We start from the raw sequence: 23,797 nt of genomic DNA, 5'->3' as shown, positions 1-23,797 counted from the left end.
CTCCTATAAAATGGGGACAATAATAAACCTCCACATAGCTGTGAGCATTAAGTGAATATCTTAGAAGCTTAGCAGTGCCTGGTAGTAAATGTTATGTTTATTACGTCTCTTTTTATTATGAGAACCTAAGTTGTGTCTTGCGTGATGTTGAGTACTTTAAACACATTACTTCTCAGAATACCCTGTGGGCAAAATACTAATATAACGCGCACATTTCAGATATGAAGAAACTTGAGGTTTGAGAGATTAAGTCATTAAGTCTCCAAAAAACTCCAAAAACCGGTTTTGCCTAGCAAAAGAATGCAGCTTCCTCCAAGAACACATTCCCTGGGGCTTTCACTGCCGGAGCTGACCGAATGACTCCCCCAATCTTGGGGTAGCGAGGTCTGACTTCAACCCCGGACCTCAGCTCCAGGTCAGGCGCAGGGGAGATGCAGACAAGTGTCGCCTTTACAATCCTCAGCCTTAGGCAGACAGGCGGCAACTCCTCGGCTGCTCAACCTAGAGCAAACCATCTCCAGAGCTGCTGCCGGGTCAGCCCACCGGTCTCTTAGAAAAACGCTGCGGAACCAGTTAAGAATCCCGCCCGCAGGCACAAGAATCCTGGGCGGTCCGCTCGGCCCGCCCACTTCGCTCACAGGTGCAGCCGCTGTTGGCCCTGCCCTTCCGCCTAAATCCCACCTCCTAGGAGGTCGTTTTCCCTCTTCAGCTCCAGAGCCCAGGCCCCTCCTTAGTCCTATTACTGGGCCCGCCCCTTCCTTGTGTCACGAGCGCCGAACGCATCGAACGCAGCCAATGGGTGGTGCTGCGGCAGAACCGCGGGAGGTTCGATTGACCGGGCCTGGCGGAGCCGTGGAGCCCTGGCGGCTGTTAACGCGCGCTTTGGGAAGAGGAAGGTTAAGCGGGCGTGCGGGGGCCAGTTTCATCTCTGCCGCTCTTTCCAGCCTCGCCTAGGGTTCCCCTCCCAAGCCGGGGTCTTTTACTTGTCCTGTCTCGATTCCTACTCGGTCTCCCTCAGTCCGGCCCTCGCATCTGCACTCCAGACCTGGGAAATCCGCCTTCTCCGCGCTCGGGCGCTTCGCCCTCCCCAGGCCTCTGATTTTTCACCGCAGCCTCTCTCTCTCCTGGCCTGTGATTACCCTTTCACCCCCAACTACCTCCTTTCTTCACGCCCACTTGGGACCATTATCCCGACTGCACTGTGCCCAGCCTGGCACTCCATCCATCTCCCCCCCAACCCCAACCCACATCTCTCCTTGGATACTTCCTCTTGGCCTGCTCTCCCGCCTCAGCTAACTGGCGATCGACACTCAGCGGTTGGGCCCAAACCCCAGCGCCTGGCTGAATTCCCTCCATCCACGCTCCCTTTTTAATTAGCCCAAGCTCTCACTAATGTAGCAGCCCGCTCTTTACCAGGCCTTGGTTCTGCATTCTCAGCTGCTGGATGCCTTTGACCTTTGGCTGATGGGTACTTGACATTTTATCCTTCTGGGTCTAGGATGGTAAGTGTGATCTAGGGGAAACGGGGCAGTCTGTGACTGGGTCTAATTGGGCTCCGGCTGCAGGATCCCTCCAGGTGCTCAGTTTCCATTCTCCCGTTTCAGAGGAGGAGCTTAGCTCCCAGCCAGCTGGCCAAGAGAAAACCAGAAGGCAGAGCCTCTGATGATGACGACTGGCATCCTGGGGCAGTGGTGAGTTTCTGCCCTCAAGTGGGTAGGGAAAGTGGGGATGCAGGAGTGTTTGGGCAGAAAGGAATCCTGGACTTGGTTTCTGGGGTTACATGGAATGAACTGGTCATCTCCAGAAGTGTCTTTCAGTAAACTTATAATGAGTACTTCCTATGTGGGAGGCATTGAACAAGATGAATAAAATATTCTCAAGGTGCTCATTAAAAGCTAATATAGCCTTAATTTTCCTGGTAGGAAGGGGTCTTCCAAAGCAAAAGAGCACATTGGGTTGGGCCCTTTGGCTCCCTTGACAAAAATTGCTCTCCAACAGCAACTAGCAGCTTGTTCTTTTGCATTTTGTCTGCTGCCTAATGTCACAGAACAGTAGAGTGTACCAGGCCTTAAGGTCCTGAGCTCCCTTGGGCCTAGATCAGAGGAGTGGTGTCCCTCCAGCCTCTGCTAATACTCAAGTACAGTACTACTTCGGACTGGGCTCTAGGCTTTGCTCTCTGCCTTCCTGCTTTCTGGGGCTGGCAGTGGGCAGGACCTAATAAACCAGAATCAATAGGATAGTGCAGCATGTACTTCAGAGAGAGCAGTTCAAGAAGCAAGGGATTGACCACTGGAACCTTGGACGAAGAGGTTAGCTAAGGAAGATCTAGAAGGCAATTTTGGGTGGGGACAGTGTATGAATAAAAGCATGTAAAGAGAGGGGAAGGGGCTTGGTGTTTCTCTTTCAAGTGTGCCTTACAGGGTCTTTGAAGCTTCAAATACTTTGGCAAGCTGATACAAAAGGCTTCTTGCCTGAAGGCTCAGTGGAACTTGCTGAGTAGTTGCACCACTGCTGTGCATGGGGCTTTTCTACTTGTGAGGGAGGCACATTGGCTTCCCCTTGCCGCTTGCATGGGTCTCATACTTGAATTCGGGCAGGTGTAGCTGGGTCATAAACGGTGGTGTCTGCTGCTGGTTCTCCTGAAAAAGTTTTTGGTGCTAGAGTCCTCACTGCCATGGTGTGGACTGACTGGAAAGAAGCTTCGGTGGCCCAGGAGTTGGGGGCAACTGTACTCTTGTCCCCCCCCTTTGGGAAACTCAGGGAAGCAAACAATTGTTCAATTATTCCTTGGAGCTTTTGGAGTAAAGATTCGAGGGCAGCATGCTACTTGTGGCGTGCCTTTCACAGGCCCACTTTATTCACCTCTTCTAATGCCCCATCTCAGATTAGGCAAGTTCTTTTACCTTATATTAAGCTCTAGTTTTCTCATCTGTTAAAGAAGGATAATAGATATGTAGCATAGGATCACTGTGAGATGATACAGGATAATATGTGTGAAGAGTTTTCAGCATAGTACCTGGCACTTAATAAGCATTTTAAATGTTGCCGTTGTGGTGAACTCTGTGGTCTTCCAGACTTTGCCTTACTCAATGCTGTCTCTTAGGCTCCTAAGAAATGGAAATCCAGCCGTGAAATCCAGAGCCAGGAGTGTTTCCTGTCTCCTTTTCGGAAAGCTTTGACCCTGCTAACGAATCGACCACCCTGTCTGGACAGTAGTCAACATGTAAGTCAGAACTGCAACCTGCTGATGTATGTGTGTGTCCTGTTGTTTTGCCTAGGGAGGCTCCCACCCCTCGGGGCTCTGCAGAGTAGCCAGCAGACAGACTGTGGTGGGGGCTTTGGGCCTGGAAGAGGCCTGGCCTCTTTCCTTAGAGATGTGTGCTGATTGGAACTCCTCTTTGTTTATAGCTACTTGGGCACCAGATCTCAGGTGGCTCAGATTCCTGAGGACATGAAGGTAAAGGAGAGGGAGGATCATGGCAGGGTATTGGAACCAGGATCTGCATGCCGGCTCAGTCTCTGACTGTGCATATGGCTTTGAGAAGCACCAGGGTCCTACAACTTTCATGTGTTTCCTGTAGTAAAATCAAATGTTATCATTAACAGGGCAGGTTCTGTGCATTATCTCATGTAACTCTCATTTTTTAAGATGAGGAAAGCTGAGTCTCAGAGGGTTACCTTGCCTAAAGTTACAGAGTGGTCAGGTCTGCCTAGCTCCATCCAAAGCTTTTTCCATCAAGTTTTCTCAGGGACAGTGATGTTGAACTCTTGGAATTTCTTAAGTGACTAGAGTGATAAAAGTATCTTTTGTTAATTATAACAAACAAACCTCTTTCAACTACACCTGAGTTTATGTTAATGAGACGACTTTGTAAAGCACCTAACCTTGGGGCTGGTGGTCAGGAGAACCAACTCACCAATGAATGGCCAGTGCTAAATCCATCATGTCTATGTAATGAAACCTCCATTAAAAACTCCAAAAGAATAGTTTTGGAGAGCTTCTGGGTTGGTGAACAGGACCTCATTCTTGTGTTGGGAAGAGGTGCCCCACAAGCCCCACAGGTATAGAAGCTCCTGTGCTCAGGACCCTTCCAGAGTGGGCTATGTGTATCTCCTCATCTGGCTGTTCATTCATGTCCTTTAATATCCTTTGCGATAAACTGGTAATCTAGTAAGTAAACTTTTTCTGAGTTCTGTGAGCTGCCCTAGCAAATTAATCGAACCCAAGGAGGGGGTTGTGGGAACCTCCAATCTATAGCCCGTCAGTCAGAGGCAAAGGTGACAACCTGGACTTGGTATTGGCATCCGAAGTGGTGGGAGGGAGGCAGTCATGTGAAGCCCTGCCGTGTAGGATCTGACCCTTTCTCTGTGTAGATAATGTCAGAATTGAGTTAAATTGTAGGACATTCAGGTGGTTCCAAAGGATTGCTTGATGTGTGGAAAATTCTCACAGCTGGTGTCAGAAGGGAAGTAGTGGAGTACTGAGAGTAGAGGCGACACACAGGAGTGTGCTTTTCCTTTCCGGGGACACTTTGGAGGAAAAATGGAAATCTGTTGATGGGAATATATAATGGAGTTTAGTTATTCATGCATTCATTAAACATTTAAAAACATTTTTACATAACATTTCATAAATGCAAAAGTACATATATAGCATGTAAGATACAAAACACAAAATAAACACCTATGAACCCACCATCCAGGACTAGAACATCATCAAAGTCAGAATCCCTCTTCCCATCCCCAGAGGTAAGCACTCTTTGAACTATGTTCATCATCCCTTGCTTTTTGTGATAGTGTTACCATCTGTATGTAATTCACTAAGTAATACATTGTTTAATTATTGAGCTATAAAAATGGTATGTAGTCCACTGGGACTGTTTTCATTTGGGATTCATTCGAGTTGTCTTATGTAACTAAGTACAGGTGGTGGGAGTACGCAATAGGGGGCCTAACAGTCTGGAGGTTGGTGAAGGTCTGAATCTGAGGGTCATGCTGATTAGGTTGAGTCCTGAAGGATCTGAGGAGTCAGTCAGGTGAGGAGAGTGGGAAATGTTTCTAGATAAAGGGAACAGTCTGTGTGAAAGCTGTGGAGGAAGGGGCCTGTCAGGGAGGAATATTTTTCTCTATTCTAGGTTCTTCTGGCTGGACTAATAATCGAAGTGTCATGAGACAGATTAGCAGGAGAAAAATAAATTAATGTTTAATAACATGTATTCCTCCTGTATACATGGGAAAGACCCAGGACAACTGAGTAACTCGCCAAAATGGCGGAAGCCATGACCTTAATACCACCTTCAGCTAAAGACAAAAAATGTTGTTGGGGGTGGAGAGTCAGTTAAGGGAGGTGCCCAGGAAAAGCACGGTAAACAAGGATCTGCAGATTTAAGTCCATGTCTTTTCCATTGATTGTGGAGGCAGGCCTGGTTCAATGGGGGAAACACCCTTACAAATGGTGATTTCTCTTACAAAAGTAAATGTCCTTTTACAATGGGTAACTTCTACTTGGTTTTCAGAGCTTCTCCCACGTGTGCTGTTTCTTAAAAATAGCCAGCTTAAAACAATATCCCAAAAGGCATATTTTGGGGTGGCAAAAACTGGTTCCCCAAAGGCAAAAGTGCTTCGGGCCCACATAAGTCATAGTACAGCCCTAGAGATGAGGACTGCAGCCCCACACGCGATAGGTTTGAAGTCACGTAGGATGTCTAGTTTGGAGGTGGTTGCAAATGTGGGTGTAGAGCGTAGGAGGGAGGTACTGACTGGAAATAGAGTTGGGGTCATTAGGATAGTGATGATATTTAGCACCTCCAAAGTGTATTGGAGTGGCAGGGTGGGTATACAGTTAGAAGAGCTGAGGGCCGAGCCCTGAGGAGCACTGACATTTGGGGGTTAGGCAGAGGAAGAAGAAAGCCCCAGTAGGGGACTGAACATGAGGTCCCAGAGAGGGGAATAGTGGGAGAGTAGTGTCATGGCAGTAAAAGGCAGAGAATATTTGAGAAGGAATGGCCAGCTTTGTCAAGTAAGATGAGGATAGAAACACACCCATTGGAATTAGGGTCATGTAGGCTATTAGTGATCTTGGCCAGAGTCATTTCAGAGCAATGGGAGGGCCAGAAGATAGATTGGAGGAATGGGAGATAGGGAAGGGGAGACAGACAAGTCTTTCTAGGAGTTTGAAGGGGAGTAGATAAGAGGTCAGAGGAATTTTTTTTTTTTAAGATAGGAAAGTTAAGCATGTTTTAAATGCTGGTGAGAAAGAGATAGTAGAGAGGGAGAAGTTGAGATACAGGAGAGATTAGGCAGAACTGACACAGGGAATCTCTCTGGAAGGGGAAAGCTTTGACCTTGGGGAATAGGGATGCTCTCCCTCTTCTCTCAGAAGGAAAGAATGTTATGAATTTTCAGCAACTAAATGAACAAAGTGAGAACATGCTCTCTCCCCTGCCTCTGCTCCAGTCTAGTGAGTATTACCACACCAGATTCCCAGAGACTGCGCATTGTAAGTCTTGTCTTGCAGACTGTACCCTCATATGTCTTTGGCGAGGGGTTCACATAGCCCTGTTTCCCCCAAAATAAGACGTAGCCGGACAATCAGCTCTAATGCATCTTTTGGAGCAAAAATTAATATAAGACCCGGTCTTATTTTATTATAAGACCGGTTTTTATCTAACATATTATAAGACTGGATCTTATATTAATTTTTGTTCCAAAAGACGCATTAGAACTGATTGTCTGGCTAGGTCTTATTGTCTGGCTAGGTCTTATTTTCGGGGAAACGCGGTAGTTGCACAAGCCTGCAGTTCTCCCTGCAGAACCTAGGGCTCTTAAGATTTTTGACTGTCTTGCATTTTAAATTTGGAGCATAAACTCTTGGCTACTCAGAGCCTCAAATCTAGCCTCCTATGTTGATAATCTTGAAAATAATATTTCAGTTTTAGAATCGAAGGCAGAATTGATGCCAAATTAGAAAGGAAATTAGAATCCATCTCCTTCCTTTTCCTCTCCTTTGACCTAAGGGTAACTTTTAGTTAGCATCTTTCATTTATGAGTTTCTCATTATTGTTGCAATTTATAATTACAATAATCATGGTAATTAAAAATAGTAAATCAAAGATTTTATTCAGCTGCAAAGAAACATGCAAATATAAAATTTGGGCTTTTCTCTAGCACATTTTTGCCCATGTCATATTATTTAGTGTGATAATGAAGTTCGATTCGCCCACATTCCTTTTCTATTTTCCAATAGATTGCCAAATATATTCATTACATTTTTCCTATTTAAAGTACACCGAGTTTGTTGAAATGTATGTTCTGTGTAGAAATGAGTCAGAATAAAAAGGTAAAAAATTCAGGACAAGACAAACTTACTTTTATTCCTATTAAACTGCCTTTTTACCGGAAGGGAATAGTTTTCATTATTTTTCTACTAATGTATTTCCATTAAAACTGCCTTTAGGGTTTCTGCTCTTGCTTTCTCATTGCTCTTTTGGGTTCCAGCTCTTGTTTTGAGATTCACAGACTACTGTAATTCCCCAGAGGGCTTAGCTGCGGATAGCCCAGAACTTCGATGGAATTTGTCAGAGTTAGCTCAGGAACTGGTGCTGTGGGTTCTCCTGCCTTCTCTTCTACCCCAGTCCCATACCCCTGTGCTGATTCCAGGCCGAAGTGATGGTGTTGCAAGAGAACAGACCTTTCTCGGTGCAGTGTCCAGATTCTTGGTGCCTCGAGCAAAAAATTGAATGTGACACAGAAATACAGTGGTGAAAGAGCAGTTTATTAAAGGCGAAAGTACACTCCAAAGACATGGGAATGGGCCAGAGCAGTAGAGTGGCTCAAAGGGCACTGACTTGCAAGGACTTGGAGTTTTTATTTCCTTTTCTTCTAGAATGGGCTACTCCTCTCTAATTGTGGGGCTGTTTGATTGATACTTGTGATTGACAATGGCTAATAGGTATGGTAAACAAGGGCAAGTTTGGGCAGAGAGGGGAGGTCTTTTGGGTGGTCATTTCCCATAGACTATGTTGGACGTGCAGGAATGTTACCTGACGTATCCAGGCATCTCGGAGACCCAATTCCTGCCTCTAACTGCCTGCCTTATGTCCCCTTTGAGAGACATGATCCCCATAAATCTCTGGGAAGTTGAGAGACAGGAGATTTCTTCTGTGTCTGCTTCCTGCTGAATGTGGCCGTTGTCCCTACCTATTGGAGATTCATGGGACTCTCGCCCTATCTGATCTTAGATGAGGGGAAGGGTCTTGAGATCCACCTAGAGGACCATGTTGACCTCTTTGGTGGGGAGGTACTGGAAGTCTTGTTGGGGTATCACTTGTAGGCCCCTAGATGAGGAGAGACAGATTTTAGTTAATAGAGTTAAAAGTGTTGGCCCAAGAAGCAGGACTCACAGCCATTGATGCAGGGTGACTGTGTGATGAAATATTTGTTCATCTTCATGGAGCCTGTGGTCTTTCTTGTGGTTTAACTGGTCATTTAGTCATTGTTCACCCAGGAGCTAGGCCTGGAGAGAACGCTGCTACAATGACCACAGTCAATAGACATTAATCACAAGCTTTAGAGTAATTATCTAAAGGGGGTAGGGGGATAGGAGATTTCTGTGATTCAGGTTAAAAACAATCTGTTGTTTATGATTAAGAAATTGATTTGAAAAATGATTACAACCAGGGCCTAAGAAGCTAAGACACTAGGGAAAAGGAGACTTAAAGTTTTTATTGTGAGTGGACTCTCCCGTATCAATGGTACAGGGTCTTCCTGCAGACCCTGAGGTGGAAACACCAAGGCCACCTTTCTCTAGGACCTATATATGTCTGCTTCCTGTCACCCTTTTCCCACTTGCTTTCTCTTGATGATTGGCTTGCCCTCTGTCTCATGTCTCCTTTCTCATGTTCCCTCTCTTGTGCCTTCCCATGGCAGGAAGCTGCTGTCTGAGCTGATCCACGTGGCTATACTCAAAACAGGTTGGGTCAAGAGGCCACATTACTTACTAGTTACAAGTAAGGGCCCTGGAATCAGGAAAGTCCTGCATCTCTCCTGGCTGTGTGACTTGGGAAAGTGACAACCACTCAGCCTAAATTTGCTTATCTGTAGAATGGGGATGCCAGTAATCTAAGGACCTCACAGGGCTATTTGTGAAGATGAAATGGTCACATGAATACAAGGGGTTTAGCACTGCATCTGGCATACATTGTTAGTCATTATTGTTGTCATTTTTGCTGTTGTTAGTATTAGTTTACTAATACTACCGCCTCTGTTACTCCTGCTACCACTGCTCTTTGAAGGGCGGTTTAGTTCCCGAGGAGGCTGATGTGGGAATTAAATGGAGTAGGCAGAATTGATATGCCAAAAGAAGAAATGTGAGGTATGTTTGGGAAGATGTATCCCTATGGAAGGTGTAGCTCTTTAGGACAGTGGTTGAATCCGGACATTGGAGTTCCTTGTTAATACTGAGGTTGGTAAGTTTGTGGTGTTTTCTCCTTTAGGTGCTGCTCCCTAGGGAATAGCTAGATGTCCACACTGGCATGGTCTTTCATGAGCTAATGGGTCTTATCCTTGTGGTTGACTGAGGTTAGGCACTTGCCAGTGGCACTCTGCTGTCCCTGGATATTTGTAGAACTTTACTTAAAGCCTCAAAGATGAAAGCTGTTGTACAGAACCTAATATGAAGCACACCTCTTTAGTTCTAGATGCATCTGAATGAGATATAATCACAGTATAATACTCTCACTGTATTACAATGCTTAAATAGGTGTTTTGGCTTGCATTTGTAAAAATATTATCCCAAAACATCTCCAAACAGTTCTGAATCCCTCTTTCTTCTTTCTTTTCAGGAAGCATTTATTCGAAGCATTTTGTCAAAGCCTTTCAAAATCCCCATTCCAAATTACCAAGGTAAAAATGGAAACTTTTCTATTTTTTAAATCAATCATGTGTGAATGTGCCTGAATAGATTAAAACCTCAGCTTTTGTAAATACAAGCTTATCTTGGAATTGAAGATGCCAGTCTAGTGATGACTGTGTGTGAGGAGACCCCCGCCTGAGGCTGGCATGAAGGCTGTGTTTGATAGCTTCAGCAAGGGCTGCCAAGACGGACTGCCCCTCCTCTTCTTGGTGGGGCGGTGCCAGTGCTCAGGAAGCTACTGGTGGGCCAGGGTGGCTGTTGAGCCCAGGTTTCATGTAGTCCAAGTGGGTTCAGTAGCACCTCCTTATGAGGTTGATTCTGTCGGAGGCCTAGTTTCTACAAAGTTCTCCCCTGTTTTCTGTAGGGTATGGCATTTAGCAAACGGGCTGGGGAAGGAAGAGTTCATCTTAACTCTCAAAAGCTCTCAGTCTTGAAAGGCCCCTTTAGGGTTTCAGACCTTTCCAGGATTGACTTGAGTTGAGATGAACAAGACCCAGACCTTCAGAAGTTTGTAGTTAAATGGGGAGGTAAATGGGAAAAATTGATCTGAGGCAAACTGGGATAATGGTCAGGTAGAGGTGCCCAAACTGGGTTTGGAGAGGTGCTGGGAGGCAGAGGGTCATATGGAGACTTAGGAAGGTTACGTGAAGGATAGGCATTTGAGCTCTGGAGCTCCTCAACATAGAGGCTCAGGTAACAGATTATTGGTTTCTAGGTCCTCTGGGCTCTCGGGCACTGGGACTCAAAAGGGCCGGAGTCCGCCGGGCCCTCCATGACCCCCTGGAAGAAGGTGCCTTGGTTCTGTACGAGCCTCCCCTGCTGAGCACCCATGACCAGCTGAAGCTTGACAAGTATGTGCATTGGTATTTCTTGAGCAATTCTGTCCTCTGCATCTAGCATACATTGTTACTGGGGAGGGCATAAGGCATTTCTCCGTAGGACTGGCATGTTTTCAGAGTGCTGTCATGACTACTGCACCGTCCAGAGAGTGGGTAAGGTGGGAAAGGAGTGCCTGGGGAAGAGCATGTGGGGGTGTCTAGTGGGTGGGGGTCCCTCACCCCTTCCTTCTCAGCTCCCTCAGGAGCAGAAGGGGTTGATCTGATGACATAGGGAACCCATCCCCCTCTCCTAAATTCCCTGGAGCAGGAATTTATTATGGTTTGATTACCAGGTCAAGAAGGTCCTTTCTTCGGTAGCTGCCTCTGTGGCCTCTGGATTAGCAGGACACAACTTCTTGAGGGTGTGCCCTTGCCCATGTCTGAACTCCATGTTCTCTTTGCTGTGTTTTCTCAGGGAAAAACTCCCTGTCCATGTGGTCGTCGATCCTATTCTCAGTAAGGTCTTGCGGCCTCATCAGAGAGAGGTAAGTAGGGGTGGGGGGAATGAGGTACGGTGTAGGGGCTGAGCCTGGAGGCTGCCATCCCTGGGTGGCAGCCGTGTGGTTGCCGAAGTGGCTGAGTGCTGTTCTTCCCCAGGGAGTGAAGTTCCTGTGGGAGTGTGTCACCAGTCGGCGCATCCCTGGCAGCCACGGCTGCATCATGGCTGATGAGATGGGCCTGGGCAAGACGCTGCAGTGCATCACATTGATGTGGACCCTTTTGCACCAGAGTCCAGAGTGCAAGCCAGAAATTGACAAGGCTGTGGTGGTGTCGCCCTCCAGCCTGGTGAAGAACTGGTACAATGAAGTTGGGAAATGGCTTGGAGGGAGGATCCAACCTCTGGCCATCGATGGAGGCTCTAAGGACGAGATAGATCGGAAGCTGGGTATGGAGCCCTAACCAAGATGGCTGCACTCTTCTACCCAATTTGCTCCTTTGTATGTCTCTAACCACAGTTGAGGGGAATGAGAGGTAGAAGAGAAGAGAATTCCCATGGAAAATAGTTAAAATAGTTGCTACTTCCAGGCTAAATTAAAGCACTGTGAAACTGGTTTTTTTCTTTAAGATTTTCTAAGATTTGTTCTGTTCACACCTTTTCTGTTGTAGAAGGATTCATGAACCAGCGTGGAGCCAGAGTGCTTTCCCCCATCCTCATCATTTCCTATGAGACCTTCCGCCTTCATGTAGGAGTCCTGCAGAAAGGGAGTGTTGGACTGATCATATGTGACGAGGTACTTGACTCTCAGCATGCTGGGTGGTTGGAGAAAGTCTATCAAAGTCTCCTCACTGAGAACTGTCATTCAAGGGCTGTGCCAGTCACTGGAGAATGCTGACAACAGAGCAGGCTACCTTGGAGGAGGCAAGTGAGAGGGAGAGCCCACGATACCAGTCTGCCAAAAGAAGCATTGAGCAGTGTTCAGAATTCCAGAAGGGCAAAGTGCTGTGGGCTTTTGTTGTGGCCTGATTGGTTTTGTTGCCTCCAGAGAGTATTCCTAGACCAATGGACTTTGAAGGATGGGAGGGATTTGGATGGTTGGAGAGACATGCTGCAATGTTCAGGGGAACAGGTTCTAGAGTCAGAGACCTTTATTCAAACCCTAGCTCTGCTACTTCCCAGTACTATGAACAGGTTACCTAACCAGCTAAGCCTCTGTTTCTGTCAGTAAAATGGGGGTGATAATATCTCCATCATGGGGTTATTGTAAGGATTAAATGAGGTAATTGAGTGACAGCTCTTATCACAGTGCCTGATATGTCTTAAGACCTTGGTAAAGACCAGCCTGGGGGCGGGGGGGGGGGCGGGAACTCATGAACTGAAGCACAGAGATAGGAATGTTAGGTATGGTTGGAGGAATGAGGCACAGGAGACCAAGGTTGGTCTATTAGAATTGATTTGGCGTGTTTATGCTGTGGGAGGTCAGGCTAGAGCAGAGGGGAAAGATCGTAACCTCCCCGAGCAAAGAAGGGTGTGGAGTTTTATAGGAGAGGGTAAATGAGGCTATTCCCCCTTCAGTGCTTCAGGGGGTTTTCGTTGGCTGAGGGTTTCAGGGCGTGACCAAGCCCTCCAGCCCCACACCCTGGCCCCCCGGGTCGCATCCATACTGTCCGCCCAGGCCCCTAGAAGATTAAGCTAGACAGGATCAAGACAAGATGGCTTTTAAGATAAGGTTTCTGCTCCTGGCCTAAATATGGCTTAACAAGGAAAGCCTAGTGTGGACAATCCATACACCTTGTAGTAGTCTGTGCTGACTCTCTGGGACTAAGGGAAATGTGGCAATAGTTACTTCCTGGCCTTTGCCTGCACTATGCACGAATGGTGGTAGACATGCTACTACTTAGTGGAGAGGGTGGCTGAGAGCTTCCAAGTATAAAAAATTGTCCAAGTCTTCATGGAGCTCGGCTACGCTGAGGCAGCTGCAATTGTTTGGACTTCTTTGAGAGTTACGGTTACTTTACATACCCCTGGGGCTTTAATGGAAAGGTGGTTGAAAGACTTGGCCCATCTGTCAACTGATTGGCAAGCTTGACTGTGCTCTGGAGACTATAGATTACCCCAATAACAGGATCTTTCGGGAGGGGACAGAGAAGAAAAGCATCCTTTGGGGTGCCATGCTTGCTACCTGTGAGCTACTTCCCAGTTGGGCTTTTGTCCTTAATTGAAGATTCAATCATTGTCCGGCATATCTGCAAATTTATGGCGCTGGTGGGCTATTTCTTCTGGTAGAAGTAAGGGATTTAGAACGATGAGGTGGAGTATGTGTGTGATCACCCTGCGTATCTCAGGGTCCTGGCATATGCTTTATCACCATAGATGGGCGGACTGTGCCAGGAGCCTGCTCCCAAGTCCAGAGCATTGGGGGAGAAGAAGACAGGCTGTAGCTGTTGATTCCTTGGGGGCTGGGGGTGGGGCATCTAGATTTTTCTTATGCTCTGTAGTGTTTATTTTCTTTCTCACTCTCCAGTTTTCTGACCTGACTCTGCAGGGCACAAGGGACCAGGCTACCTCTTGCCACACTGAAATATACTGGTCCTCTCTTCTCATCTGCCTTTTATTTGTCAGCAATTTGTTAATTGTCAGAGACCTAAGGAAGCCAAAGTCTTGAAAGATCACCAGCCTACTCTAGGAGAAGAGAGTTTGTCCTGTTCAGTGTCCGGAAGGGGAAGGTGCCACCCCAGTTTTTCACGTTCCTGCTTCCTCCTAGTTCAGACTTTTCTCTGGAACACAAAGTTCTGCATAATAACACCATGTATAAAATCCTTGCTCTTCACAGTAGACCGCCGTAGGCAGGACAAGTCAGAAGACTTGGGATCAGACTTGGCTTTGCCACTTGTAAGCATGACTGTGCAGATGAGACTGCTCTGAGACTCAGTTTCTTTGTAGAGTCGATGGCACAGGGTCTACCTGAAAGGGATACAATCTGGATCAAGAGAGAGGCTATATAGAAGCGTTTTGTAAATTGTATGACTAGGGGAGGTATTAACATCACCATCATCTCAGTTTGGAAGATAAGGACACTGAAGTGCAATGACTTGCCCAGGTTCATCCAGTGAGCGTATAAGGAAGTGGGACTTGAATCCAGCTCTGGGATTTTAAGTCTTGGCTCTTTCTTATCTCTTACTGTCTTGGATATAACCCAGACTTGGTGTAGGAAGAAGCCTGACTTAGGTATGGAAGGACTATCCCGGTGTGCCTCATCCATGTATGTCCCTTTACAAGTGTTAGAACGCAAAGCAAATCAGATGAAAAGTGCTGGGGAAATGCAGAAAAAGAATGCTACTCATTGGGCTCATGTTTCAGACAGAGAAGTGGTGGTATTTAATCTTGTATCATTTGTTTGTTTGTTTGTTTTTCAAGCACTCTTCCAGAACAGAAATTCATAAATAAGAGCTTTGACAACTTTGCATCTGGCCAAACATTTGATTTGCTGAGATGCCACAATTTGGGTTTAAATCCATGTGCGATGGTGGCAGGAGCTGGGTCTGGAGCCAGGGAGGTGCCACAGGGAGCTGAGCTTTGCTTTCCCTTCCACAGAAACCCTTAAGAATGGCGTTTCAGCCTAGTTCCTTCATGTTATTTACTAAGTACCTATAATGTATTGGGTCCTGGGGATCCCGTGATGCCTGCCCTTCAGTTTAGAGCTTCAGTTTAGAGGGACCCAGTTGTCGGTGCCCCTTTCCCTAGGGCCTTTTTGAGTAATTTCCTCACAAGTTGCAAGTTTTATTTCTCTCTTTGGCTCAAAAGTTTTAGCCTCTGTCTCAGGGCTAGTGCTTGGAGCCTCGTCATATTTTATTTATTTTGTTTGTTTTGGATGTCTTTAAAAATTTTTTTTAAATTGAGATATAATTGATATAACGTTATATTAGTTTTAGGTGTACAATATCAAGTCATTTTTAAAAAATTAAAATTCTATGTCTAATTGTTCTTTAATTGTAATGTGGTCATTCATTCTTTTCAGCCAACATTCACTGAGCAAAACTCTGTGGGCGTCTGTCCTATGTACTAAGTTATGAAGGCCATCTGACATGGTCTCTGCCTTAAGAAGTTCCTGCCTAGGTGAGGAGATAAAGTACAGTAGAGTGATTAATAATCTACTGTACTAATAGCAGTGAATGAGAGGTACAGTGCCCACACTTCAGAATCACACAGACCTGAGTTCAAATCCCAGTTCTACTTTTTACCAGCATGATTTTGGATAACTGTTCACCTCTCTGAACCTCATTTTCTCTAAAATGGGTATTATAATTTCCACTCATCTGATTGTTTTTGGAATGTAGAAGAGAATACAGGTGAAGTGTTTAGTATAGTACCTGGCATATTAAAACGATTCAGTAAACAGCTGTTATGTACAGAGTGCCATAGAAGCATAGCAGTGAGAGACCAACAGCCTTGGGTCATTGAGGAAGGCTTTGTATAGGAGGTAATCTTTGAGGAATTTGCCTATGGAAGAGAATTCTGGGTGGAAGAGTGGCATAAGCAAAGAGACCTAAGGAGGTCCAACATTAGGAATGGGGAAGAGTTATGACTTCCTGAACTATGCATAGTGTCCAAGAAGTTAGCTGCAGCCTTACTGAGAAGTGCTAAGCTAACGAACTTGGACTTGATCCTATAGATGGGAGAGTTAGTGGAGGGTCTATGTTTAATTACATTGTGAAAGGCTGACCAGAGGAAGCAAGGCTGACTTGTTGGTTCATTCTTTCATTGGTGGTTTTGTTTTCTGTGCCTTGCCTACTGTGGGGCTGAATCGGGGCTGAGGGTAGAAAAGGCACAGGCCTGATCTTGCCTATGTGGTTCTTGGGAAAGGGGAGATGATAGGGTCCTTTACCGTTTTCGTGAAAAAAGCTTACAAGAGTAAAGTAACAGGTATGTAACGGGTGTGTGTGTGACAGGGAGAATAGAGGTTGGGGAAGAGATGCAAAGGGAGGCAGAGAGGGACTCTTTCATTAAATATATGAACTATGTGGATTCTGTGGGAAGAGGGGCGGAGGAGATTCCGTTAAGTCCCTTTAGCACTGACAGCCCAGACACTGCCTGGAGATGCATGTGGGAGGTGTTTTGGCTCAGGAGGTTCGGGTTTGGTTAAGCTGGTAGAGGGAGGATTCCCTGAAAGCACGGGTCTCTAACATGGCTGAATGATCTCTGAAGAGGATAGGCAGGCTGCTGAGGCTCTGGAAGTTGGGGCAGGGAAGAGGAGGGGAAGAAACAGGGAATCCTTGCTTTTTGGATGTAGCACTGGTTTGGAAATGGAAGGTCTGTCTCTTGAGCCTGACATTTCTCCCCAAGCAAGTGTGTAAGCTCACCCTTGCTGCCCCCTGCCCAGTTCCCAAGGCCCTCTGTAATGTTTATGATTCCTCTTTTCCTGTCTACATAAGATTTTGCCGCCATTAGGGATGCCACGTCGTGCCCAGGCCTAAGTGAGAATTTCCTTGCAGGGACACAGGCTGAAGAACTCTGATAATCAGACTTACCAGGCTCTGGACAGCTTGAAAACCAGCCGGCGGGTGCTTATCTCTGGGACTCCCATCCAGAATGATCTCCTTGAGTATTTCAGCTTGGTACATTTTGTGAATTCGGGCATTCTGGGTAAGAATACAGCTTTGTCTACTACATTGGAGAGGAACCTTACCTCAGCGAGAGTTCTCGCTGAGAGAAAAGAGAGAATGCTAGTTATGTGTGGCTCACTTGGCAATCTTGCAGGAAGACTTCTCCTGTCAGGGAGTGCCATTGGGATACCTTGGCTCTGCTGAGCAACTTAGCAGGGCCCACTCTGGCCATTTTCCACTGCAGAGGTGGCAAGGTCCATACAGGGTGTGGGGTCACTATGAGTTGTGAATGGAAATACTACCCCCAAGCATTTTTGCTCATCGCATCCTAGCTGCCTTACAAGAGCTTTGGCCTCAGCAGACTGTCTTGGGCAATTTATTTTTTTAACTATTTTTTAGTGTACAATTAAGTGTCATTAAGTACGTTCACGTTGTTGTGCAACCATCACCACCATCCATCTCCAGAACTTTTTCATCTTACAAAACTGAAACTCTATCCATTAAACAATAACTGCCTGTTTTCCATTCCCTTCAGTCCCTGGCAACCACAGTTTGTGCAGTTCTTGCACATAGATATCTGGGAGGTTTTATTAGTGCCACCCCGACTTGCCAGCACTCAGGATAATCACTTTAGGCAGAGAACCAGCTGATGAGCAGCAAGATTTTCACAAAGTGAACACATATGAGTAACAACCACCAGGTCAGTTACTACTGCTGTCTCAGCAGCGTCCCCTGCCCCATCACTACTTTCTCCTTTTTCCCCCCAGAAATAGACACTCTCCTGACATTCAAGATTGGTTGTTGCCTGTTTTTGAACTTTATATAAATGGAATCATACAGTATATATCCCTTTGATTCTGGTTTCTTTTGTTCAACATTATGTTTATGAGATTCATCCATGTTGTTGCCTGTAGCTGTAGTTTGTTCATTTCCATTTTTGTATACTATTCCATTTTAATTATATACCAGAATTTCTTTATCTATTCTACTGATAGACAAATGAGTTGTTTCCAGTTTTTTATGCTTTTGAATAATGATGCTGTGAACATTCTTGCACATGTCTTTACCTGAGCATAGTATGCATTTCTCTGTCCTAAGAGTGGAATTGCTGGGACATGTGCATGTGTTCATTTCCAGTTTTCCAAAGTGATTGTACCAGCAGTGTGTGAGAATTTCAGTGTCTCTACATCAGGTGTCAGCAAATTTTTTCTTAGAGGCCTAGATAGTAATATTTTAGGCTCTCAGGCCAAACTGTCTCACAACTACTCAGCTCTGCTATTGTAGAATGAAAGCAGCCACAAAATGTAAATGGGCCGGGCAGTGTTTTAATAAAATTTTATTTACAGAAACAGGTGGTTGTCCCATGGCTGTAGTTTGTTGACCTCTGCTCTGTATCATCAACAATATTTATCTTACTTGTTAAAAAATTTAATTGTTCTGTTGGTGTTTAGTGATATCTCATTGCATTTGTCTCATGTTGAATAATGTTGAACTCCTTTTAATATGATCATTGGCCGTTTGAAACTTCTCTTTTGTGAGGTACCTGACCTTTTTTATTTGTGGCCAAAAAAACCCCCTATACCTTTAAGCAGTCACTTCCTATTCCTCCTTTACCCCCAACTCCTGACAACCACCAGTCTGCTTTCTGTCTATGGATTTGCTTATTCTGGATATTTCATATCAATGGAATCATATAACATGTGACCTTTGTCTTTGACTTCTTTAGCATAATGTTTTCAAGGTTTATCCATACTGTAGCATGTATCAGTACAAGGAAGTACTTACAAGCTGCATATAGGTGGGCTTTTTTAAAAAAAGTCCAGTCTGATGATTGGATTGTCTTTTATTAGATTATTTGGTTCATTTATATTTAATGTGATTAGTTGCATATTTGGGTTTTAATCTATTGTCTTACTGTTTGGTCTTTCAAGTCTTCACTGCTTTGGTAGTTTTCTGATTCACTCAAACAAATTGCTCATAATTTGTTCAGCTTTGTTCTTGGCAGGAAGGTTGGTCTGTAACAAAGTAGTCTGCCCTTACTGGCAGTGAGAAAATCATTCCTTTTCTACAGTCTTTAATTTTCCCTTTTCTTCCTGTGTTTAGGAACTGCCCATGAGTTCAAGAAGCATTTTGAGTTGCCCATTTTGAAGGGTAGAGACGCAGAGGCCAGTGAGGCAGACCGGCAGCTAGGTGAAGAGCGACTGAGGGAGCTCACGAGCATTGTAAATAGGTAATGGCACATTGGGGGCGGGGCTAGAAACAGCACCTTTCTTTGAGTCCCCCTACGTTAGTTCATCAGAATCGCCTCCTAAACCATCCAAGGTCAATCCTTTGGCGACTTGGCCTATGAGGGCTGGAATTCTAGGAAGGGAGTGAGATCTGTGCCCTTACTATAGCCACTGAATAAATGAAGGGGTCTTGTAGGCCATGTCCTACTTTCTTCCTGGCCTGGGCCTTGAGGTCTTGTTTTGGGTTACTTAGCAATATACTGAGGAAGCTCTTTTCTGACATTGTTGATCTTCCTGAGCAAAATCTCCCTTGGAGCAATGTTGTACTTCAGAAGCTTGCTGTCGATCGGATCGGTCTCAGACCTAAAGCACCAGGCTTTTCTTCCCAGGCCTCACAGCCTTCTTTCATAGGTAGGAATAGATCTGATGGATGGGCATGGTTCCCAGGCTGAGAGGGCTTTTTCCATGGGAGCCACATAGCCCAGGGGGCAGGTACATTCTGGACTTTTCTGTTATAGTCTACACACTTGATGATTTATATCCTGAGTGTCCTATCCTTCTCAGTTGCTACTTCTCCCTCCCAATTTTAGATGGCAGGAAAGAGAATGAGTGTGTTAGGAGCTGCTGCTTAGGTGCCTGAGCCATGTCCTTACTGGTCTACCAGGAGGTATGAGCTTAATTTCATTGAGCCTTGCACCATCTGACAATAGGTATTTGGGCAAATGCAAGCAGAAACTCCCCTAAGGACTTAGTGGTTTGCAACTTGCTTTCCTTGTTAGAGCAACAGGCTCAATTGGGAGACTTGGGCCTCTTCTTGAAGACCAGCTGAACTTTCGAAGGGGAAGAGAAAGAGTTGTTAGTCAAAGCTAGACTGTTTGAAAGGGTCTCTCTTTCCATGACTGAGACCACAATATGGATATCTTTGCCGTAGGGCTGATGGGTCTCTAACATTTGATACTAAGAAAGAGTCAGTCTTGGTCCTTTGGATGGTACCTTTTATTCTAGTAGTTTGCATGTCTGTCTTACTAGCCCTGCTTTTTATCCTGTTCTCTCCAGGTGCATGATACGGAGGACATCTGATATCCTTTCTAAATATCTGCCTGTGAAGATTGAGCAGGTGGTTTGTTGTAGGTACTGAACTCAACTGAGGGGTGTGGAGTGAGTAAAAGTTCAGCCCTCAAGCTGTCTTCAGAGGGCCGAAGTGTGGTCCAGCCTTTCTTACTGACTCAGCTGCCTTTTTCAGGCTGACACCCCTGCAGATGGAATTATACCAGAGATTTCTGAGACAGGCCAAGCCAGCAGAAGAGTTGCGTGAGGGCAAGATGACTGTGTCTTCCCTTTCTTCCATCACCTCACTAAAGAAGCTGTGTAATCGTGAGTTGTGTCTGTGCCCTGAGAGCCTATGTGAGATGAGCAGGAAGGGAAGCCTCCCGCAGGTGATTCAACCACCTTCACTAAAACTCGTCCAGAGGCCTCAGAAGCCACATGTGATTGCAGCTCTCTCCGAGGCACGAGCCCTGCATTGTGGACTCTAAACCAGACCCTTTGCTTTGAAAATTTTAACTTTCCTCTGCCCAGCCCATTCTTGATGGTTGGGGTATATAGGATTGTGTGTGTGAATGTGTTCATGCACACATGTGCATATAAAATGTTGGACAGGAGGAAAAAGAACAAACCATACCCTTTCTGGTATAGCTCCCTTCTTGTTGGGAGAACATGCTAATGAACAAGATTGTCCACTCATGGTCCCAGATGGCACTGACTGCACACTATTTGGGACCAAACAAACCTGGTGCTGAGGAAGGTCTTTTGTGTAGGCTTCTAGTCGGGGGTTCTAATGAGCACTGAAGTAGAAACTTCCAAAAGCAATGTAGCTGCCTTTTTTTCCCCCCAGATCCAGCTCTAATCTATGACAAATGTGTGGAAGAGGAGGATGGCTTTGAAGGTGCCTTGGACATTTTCCCCCCAGGTTATAGCTCCAAGGCTCTAGAGCCTCAGTTGTCAGGTGAGCCCTTTCCTACCAGTCTTTGGGTTTCTCTGGGAGGAGGGATGGGAAATTGTCTGTTTGTCCAAGACCTATCCTGTCTCAAGGCAAGATATCAAGAATAAGAATCCCAGGCCATTGAGAATGCCCACTGGGGGCTAATGGTTGCTGGTCTCCCCAGGTAAGATGCTGGTCCTTGATTACCTTCTGGCAGTGACCCGAAGCCGCAGCAGTGACAAAGTAGTGCTGGTGTCCAATTACACCCAGACATTGGACCTTTTTGAAAAGCTCTGCCGAGCCCGAAGGTAGGGAAGAATCTAACTAGGCTGCCGAAAGGGTCCCTCCCCGCTTGTCCCCCTAGGAAGAGGGTCCTAGTGATGGTCCTAGTTTCATCTCCAAGCGGAATAGCCCCATATCCTTCAGGTGCTGCCATAGGACAGTCCTGGCCCCTAGCTCCCTGTCCATCCCTTTGGGAGTGTGGGGCCTCGGGCCGTGCATGAACAGCCTCAGGCATGTTTTCTAGTTCAGTCCCTGCAGTAGCTCTGCCTCCAAGGACTCTGCTTCCTTCTTGGGTTTTAATCTTTGGGTTCCTCTCTAGGTACTTGTATGTCCGCTTGGATGGTACAATGTCCATTAAGAAGCGAGCCAAGGTTGTGGAGCGCTTCAATAATCCATTGGTAAATGCACAGCCCTGCTCCCACCCCACCAGTGCAGTAACATCAGAATTAAGGGTTGACCGAAAAGCAATAAGGGGGCTCTCCTCTAGGGTCTTCCTGGATTATTTTTTTCGGTAGCTGTGATAGGGTTAGGCTGGTTGTTAATGGTTGGGCTGGAAACTGACTGTGGGCTGGGAAGTTGGCTGGTAATGCAACAAATTGGTGGTCCTCACAATTGGTCTGAATGTAAGAATATACTGATGTGTGAGACAGAACAGCTGGCAGGGCTGAGTAGGATTCATGTTCAGCCTGCAAGAGCTTATTTTTCTCCTCTTTCCTCTTTCCAGAGCCCTGAGTTTGTCTTTATGCTGAGCAGCAAAGCTGGGGGCTGTGGTCTCAATCTCATTGGGGCTAACCGACTGGTCATGTTTGACCCTGACTGGAATCCGGCTAATGATGAACAAGCCATGGCCCGAGTCTGGCGTGATGGTCAAAAGAAGACCTGCTATATCTACCGCCTGCTGTCTGTAAGCATGGTGGTAGTGGTCCGAGTAGGGGTGGGTCATGGAACAAGACCTTCAGGACCATCTTGGGTTGTCTCCCGTGTCTCTCTTTGGCCCCTTTGCCTCTAGCAGTGGCCAGGGTATGGGCTTACCCTGGAGCCTTTTATTCTTCTGTTCTCTCCACCCCATTCCTTCAAACCCTTCTTACAATGCCTTCTGGATGTCTGTTCAATAGTTAACAAACTTCCCTGTGGCCTCATCCTTTTCTGCTTTCCTTAATACCTGATTTTTACTGTGCTACTTGCCTTGTAGTCGTCTCATACTCCATGTCCCATGGTGCTAAGAAGTGGTATTGGCATCCCCCGGGATCTCTGTGACCAACCACATACCATGCAGCCTGTAGTTCCTCTTTTGAAGCTCATGTTGTCTGACTTGATACACTGTTTTTCTTGTTAGTCATCTACCTCCTGCTCTTCTAATTCATTGATGACGTTGGACACCAGCTCAGTCTTCATTTCTTCCCCAAATCCAGCTATCATCCTGTGGACTTCAAGGGCCATGCAGTTACCCAGCACTCTGACTTTCATGTTTCCTTGACCTCCTAATGACCTCCCCCTATTTTAACTCCCCTTTTGTAAGTACTTGCAAGGCTACACTGTGGAACTTGAACAGTACCCTTTAAAACTTTAATAGCTATCATTAGTAATAGCTATCGCTATCCTTTCTCATACCTCCTACATCAGCTTCAACCTAACATTCCTAGTACCCCCACCCCCCAAATCTGGCTTGACTTCCTTTTCTATTCAGCCTGATCCTCACTGTGCATTCTTTCAGCCACTCCTTCCCTAATACCTACTCCACTTGGATCATTACAGCTGTTCTCACCTTCTACCCTAGGTGAAATTTGACATTTACAGACTGGCATGACAGCAAATTCATGTTCACCATTTTGGGCTAGGCTATATCTCATTTTCTTCAACAGCTACTTCAAGCCTTCACCAGTTCCCTCAAGTTTCCTTCCTAACCCTGTCTCTCTCTTTAGAGACCTTGTCTTTCCACTCTTCAGAAAAAAATGTAAGCTACCAGGCTTCAATTCTCTTCCCTCTCTCCCTTTTGTAAATCTCTACACCTGCTCTTCCCTTCCCATCTCAGAGGAAGATCATTCCCTTCCTCTCTGCTTGAGGAAGGGGTCCAGCTCTGCTCTGGACCCCTTCCCAAGTTGATTAATGTCTCTTTTATTCCCTGAAGTCTGTAAACATCTTCAGGTAGCTCTCATCTTGAAAACAATTTCTCAGCTCTGTCTTATTGTAGCCACGACCTTGGGTTACTTCCCATTCATTCACTGTCAATTTTTTCCAAAGCCTACAGATTAACTTCATCTCATCTTCTATTCACTCATCAGACCACTTATGCTACTGAACCTGCTTTTGAATGTGAATTATTGGCTTCCTAATTGCCAAAACAAGTAACTTGATTTTCTCCTCTTTGTGTCTTACACTATTGACTACTAATCTCTTCTCTTTGGAAACTCCACTCTGGTTTTCCTATCTCTGTGATTATATACGCTTATTGAAAAGTTTCTAACAAAATTTT

At 45.8% G+C, this 23,797-nt stretch overlaps 1 protein-coding gene across 1 annotated transcript in view; it reads left to right on the top strand.

Moving 5' to 3' along the window:
- Nucleotides 1-795: 795 nt before the first annotated feature.
- RAD54L (RAD54 like) overlaps nt 796-23,797 on the top strand; it is a gene marked incomplete at its 5' end in the record, with an annotated part of 24,752 nt that continues 1,750 nt past the window's right edge. The window contains 16 exons of the mRNA XM_081055894.1: nt 796-825; nt 1,605-1,691; nt 3,104-3,223; nt 9,843-9,903; nt 10,629-10,764; nt 11,207-11,276; nt 11,389-11,677; nt 11,899-12,023; nt 16,723-16,873; nt 18,937-19,063; nt 20,118-20,192; nt 20,305-20,435; nt 20,956-21,066; nt 21,227-21,350; nt 21,644-21,722; nt 22,049-22,228. Of these exons, the coding sequence (XP_080912020.1) occupies nt 796-825; nt 1,605-1,691; nt 3,104-3,223; nt 9,843-9,903; nt 10,629-10,764; nt 11,207-11,276; nt 11,389-11,677; nt 11,899-12,023; nt 16,723-16,873; nt 18,937-19,063; nt 20,118-20,192; nt 20,305-20,435; nt 20,956-21,066; nt 21,227-21,350; nt 21,644-21,722; nt 22,049-22,228 (1,896 nt within the window). The remainder of the gene's footprint in view (nt 826-1,604; nt 1,692-3,103; nt 3,224-9,842; nt 9,904-10,628; nt 10,765-11,206; nt 11,277-11,388; nt 11,678-11,898; nt 12,024-16,722; nt 16,874-18,936; nt 19,064-20,117; nt 20,193-20,304; nt 20,436-20,955; nt 21,067-21,226; nt 21,351-21,643; nt 21,723-22,048; nt 22,229-23,797) is intronic.

The sequence above is a fragment of the Rhinolophus hipposideros genome (genome assembly GCF_964194185.1).
Source record: "Rhinolophus hipposideros genome assembly, chromosome: 8".
NCBI classification, from domain to species: domain Eukaryota; kingdom Metazoa; phylum Chordata; class Mammalia; order Chiroptera; family Rhinolophidae; genus Rhinolophus; species Rhinolophus hipposideros.
This window is presented reverse-complemented; position numbering and strand designations above follow the sequence as displayed.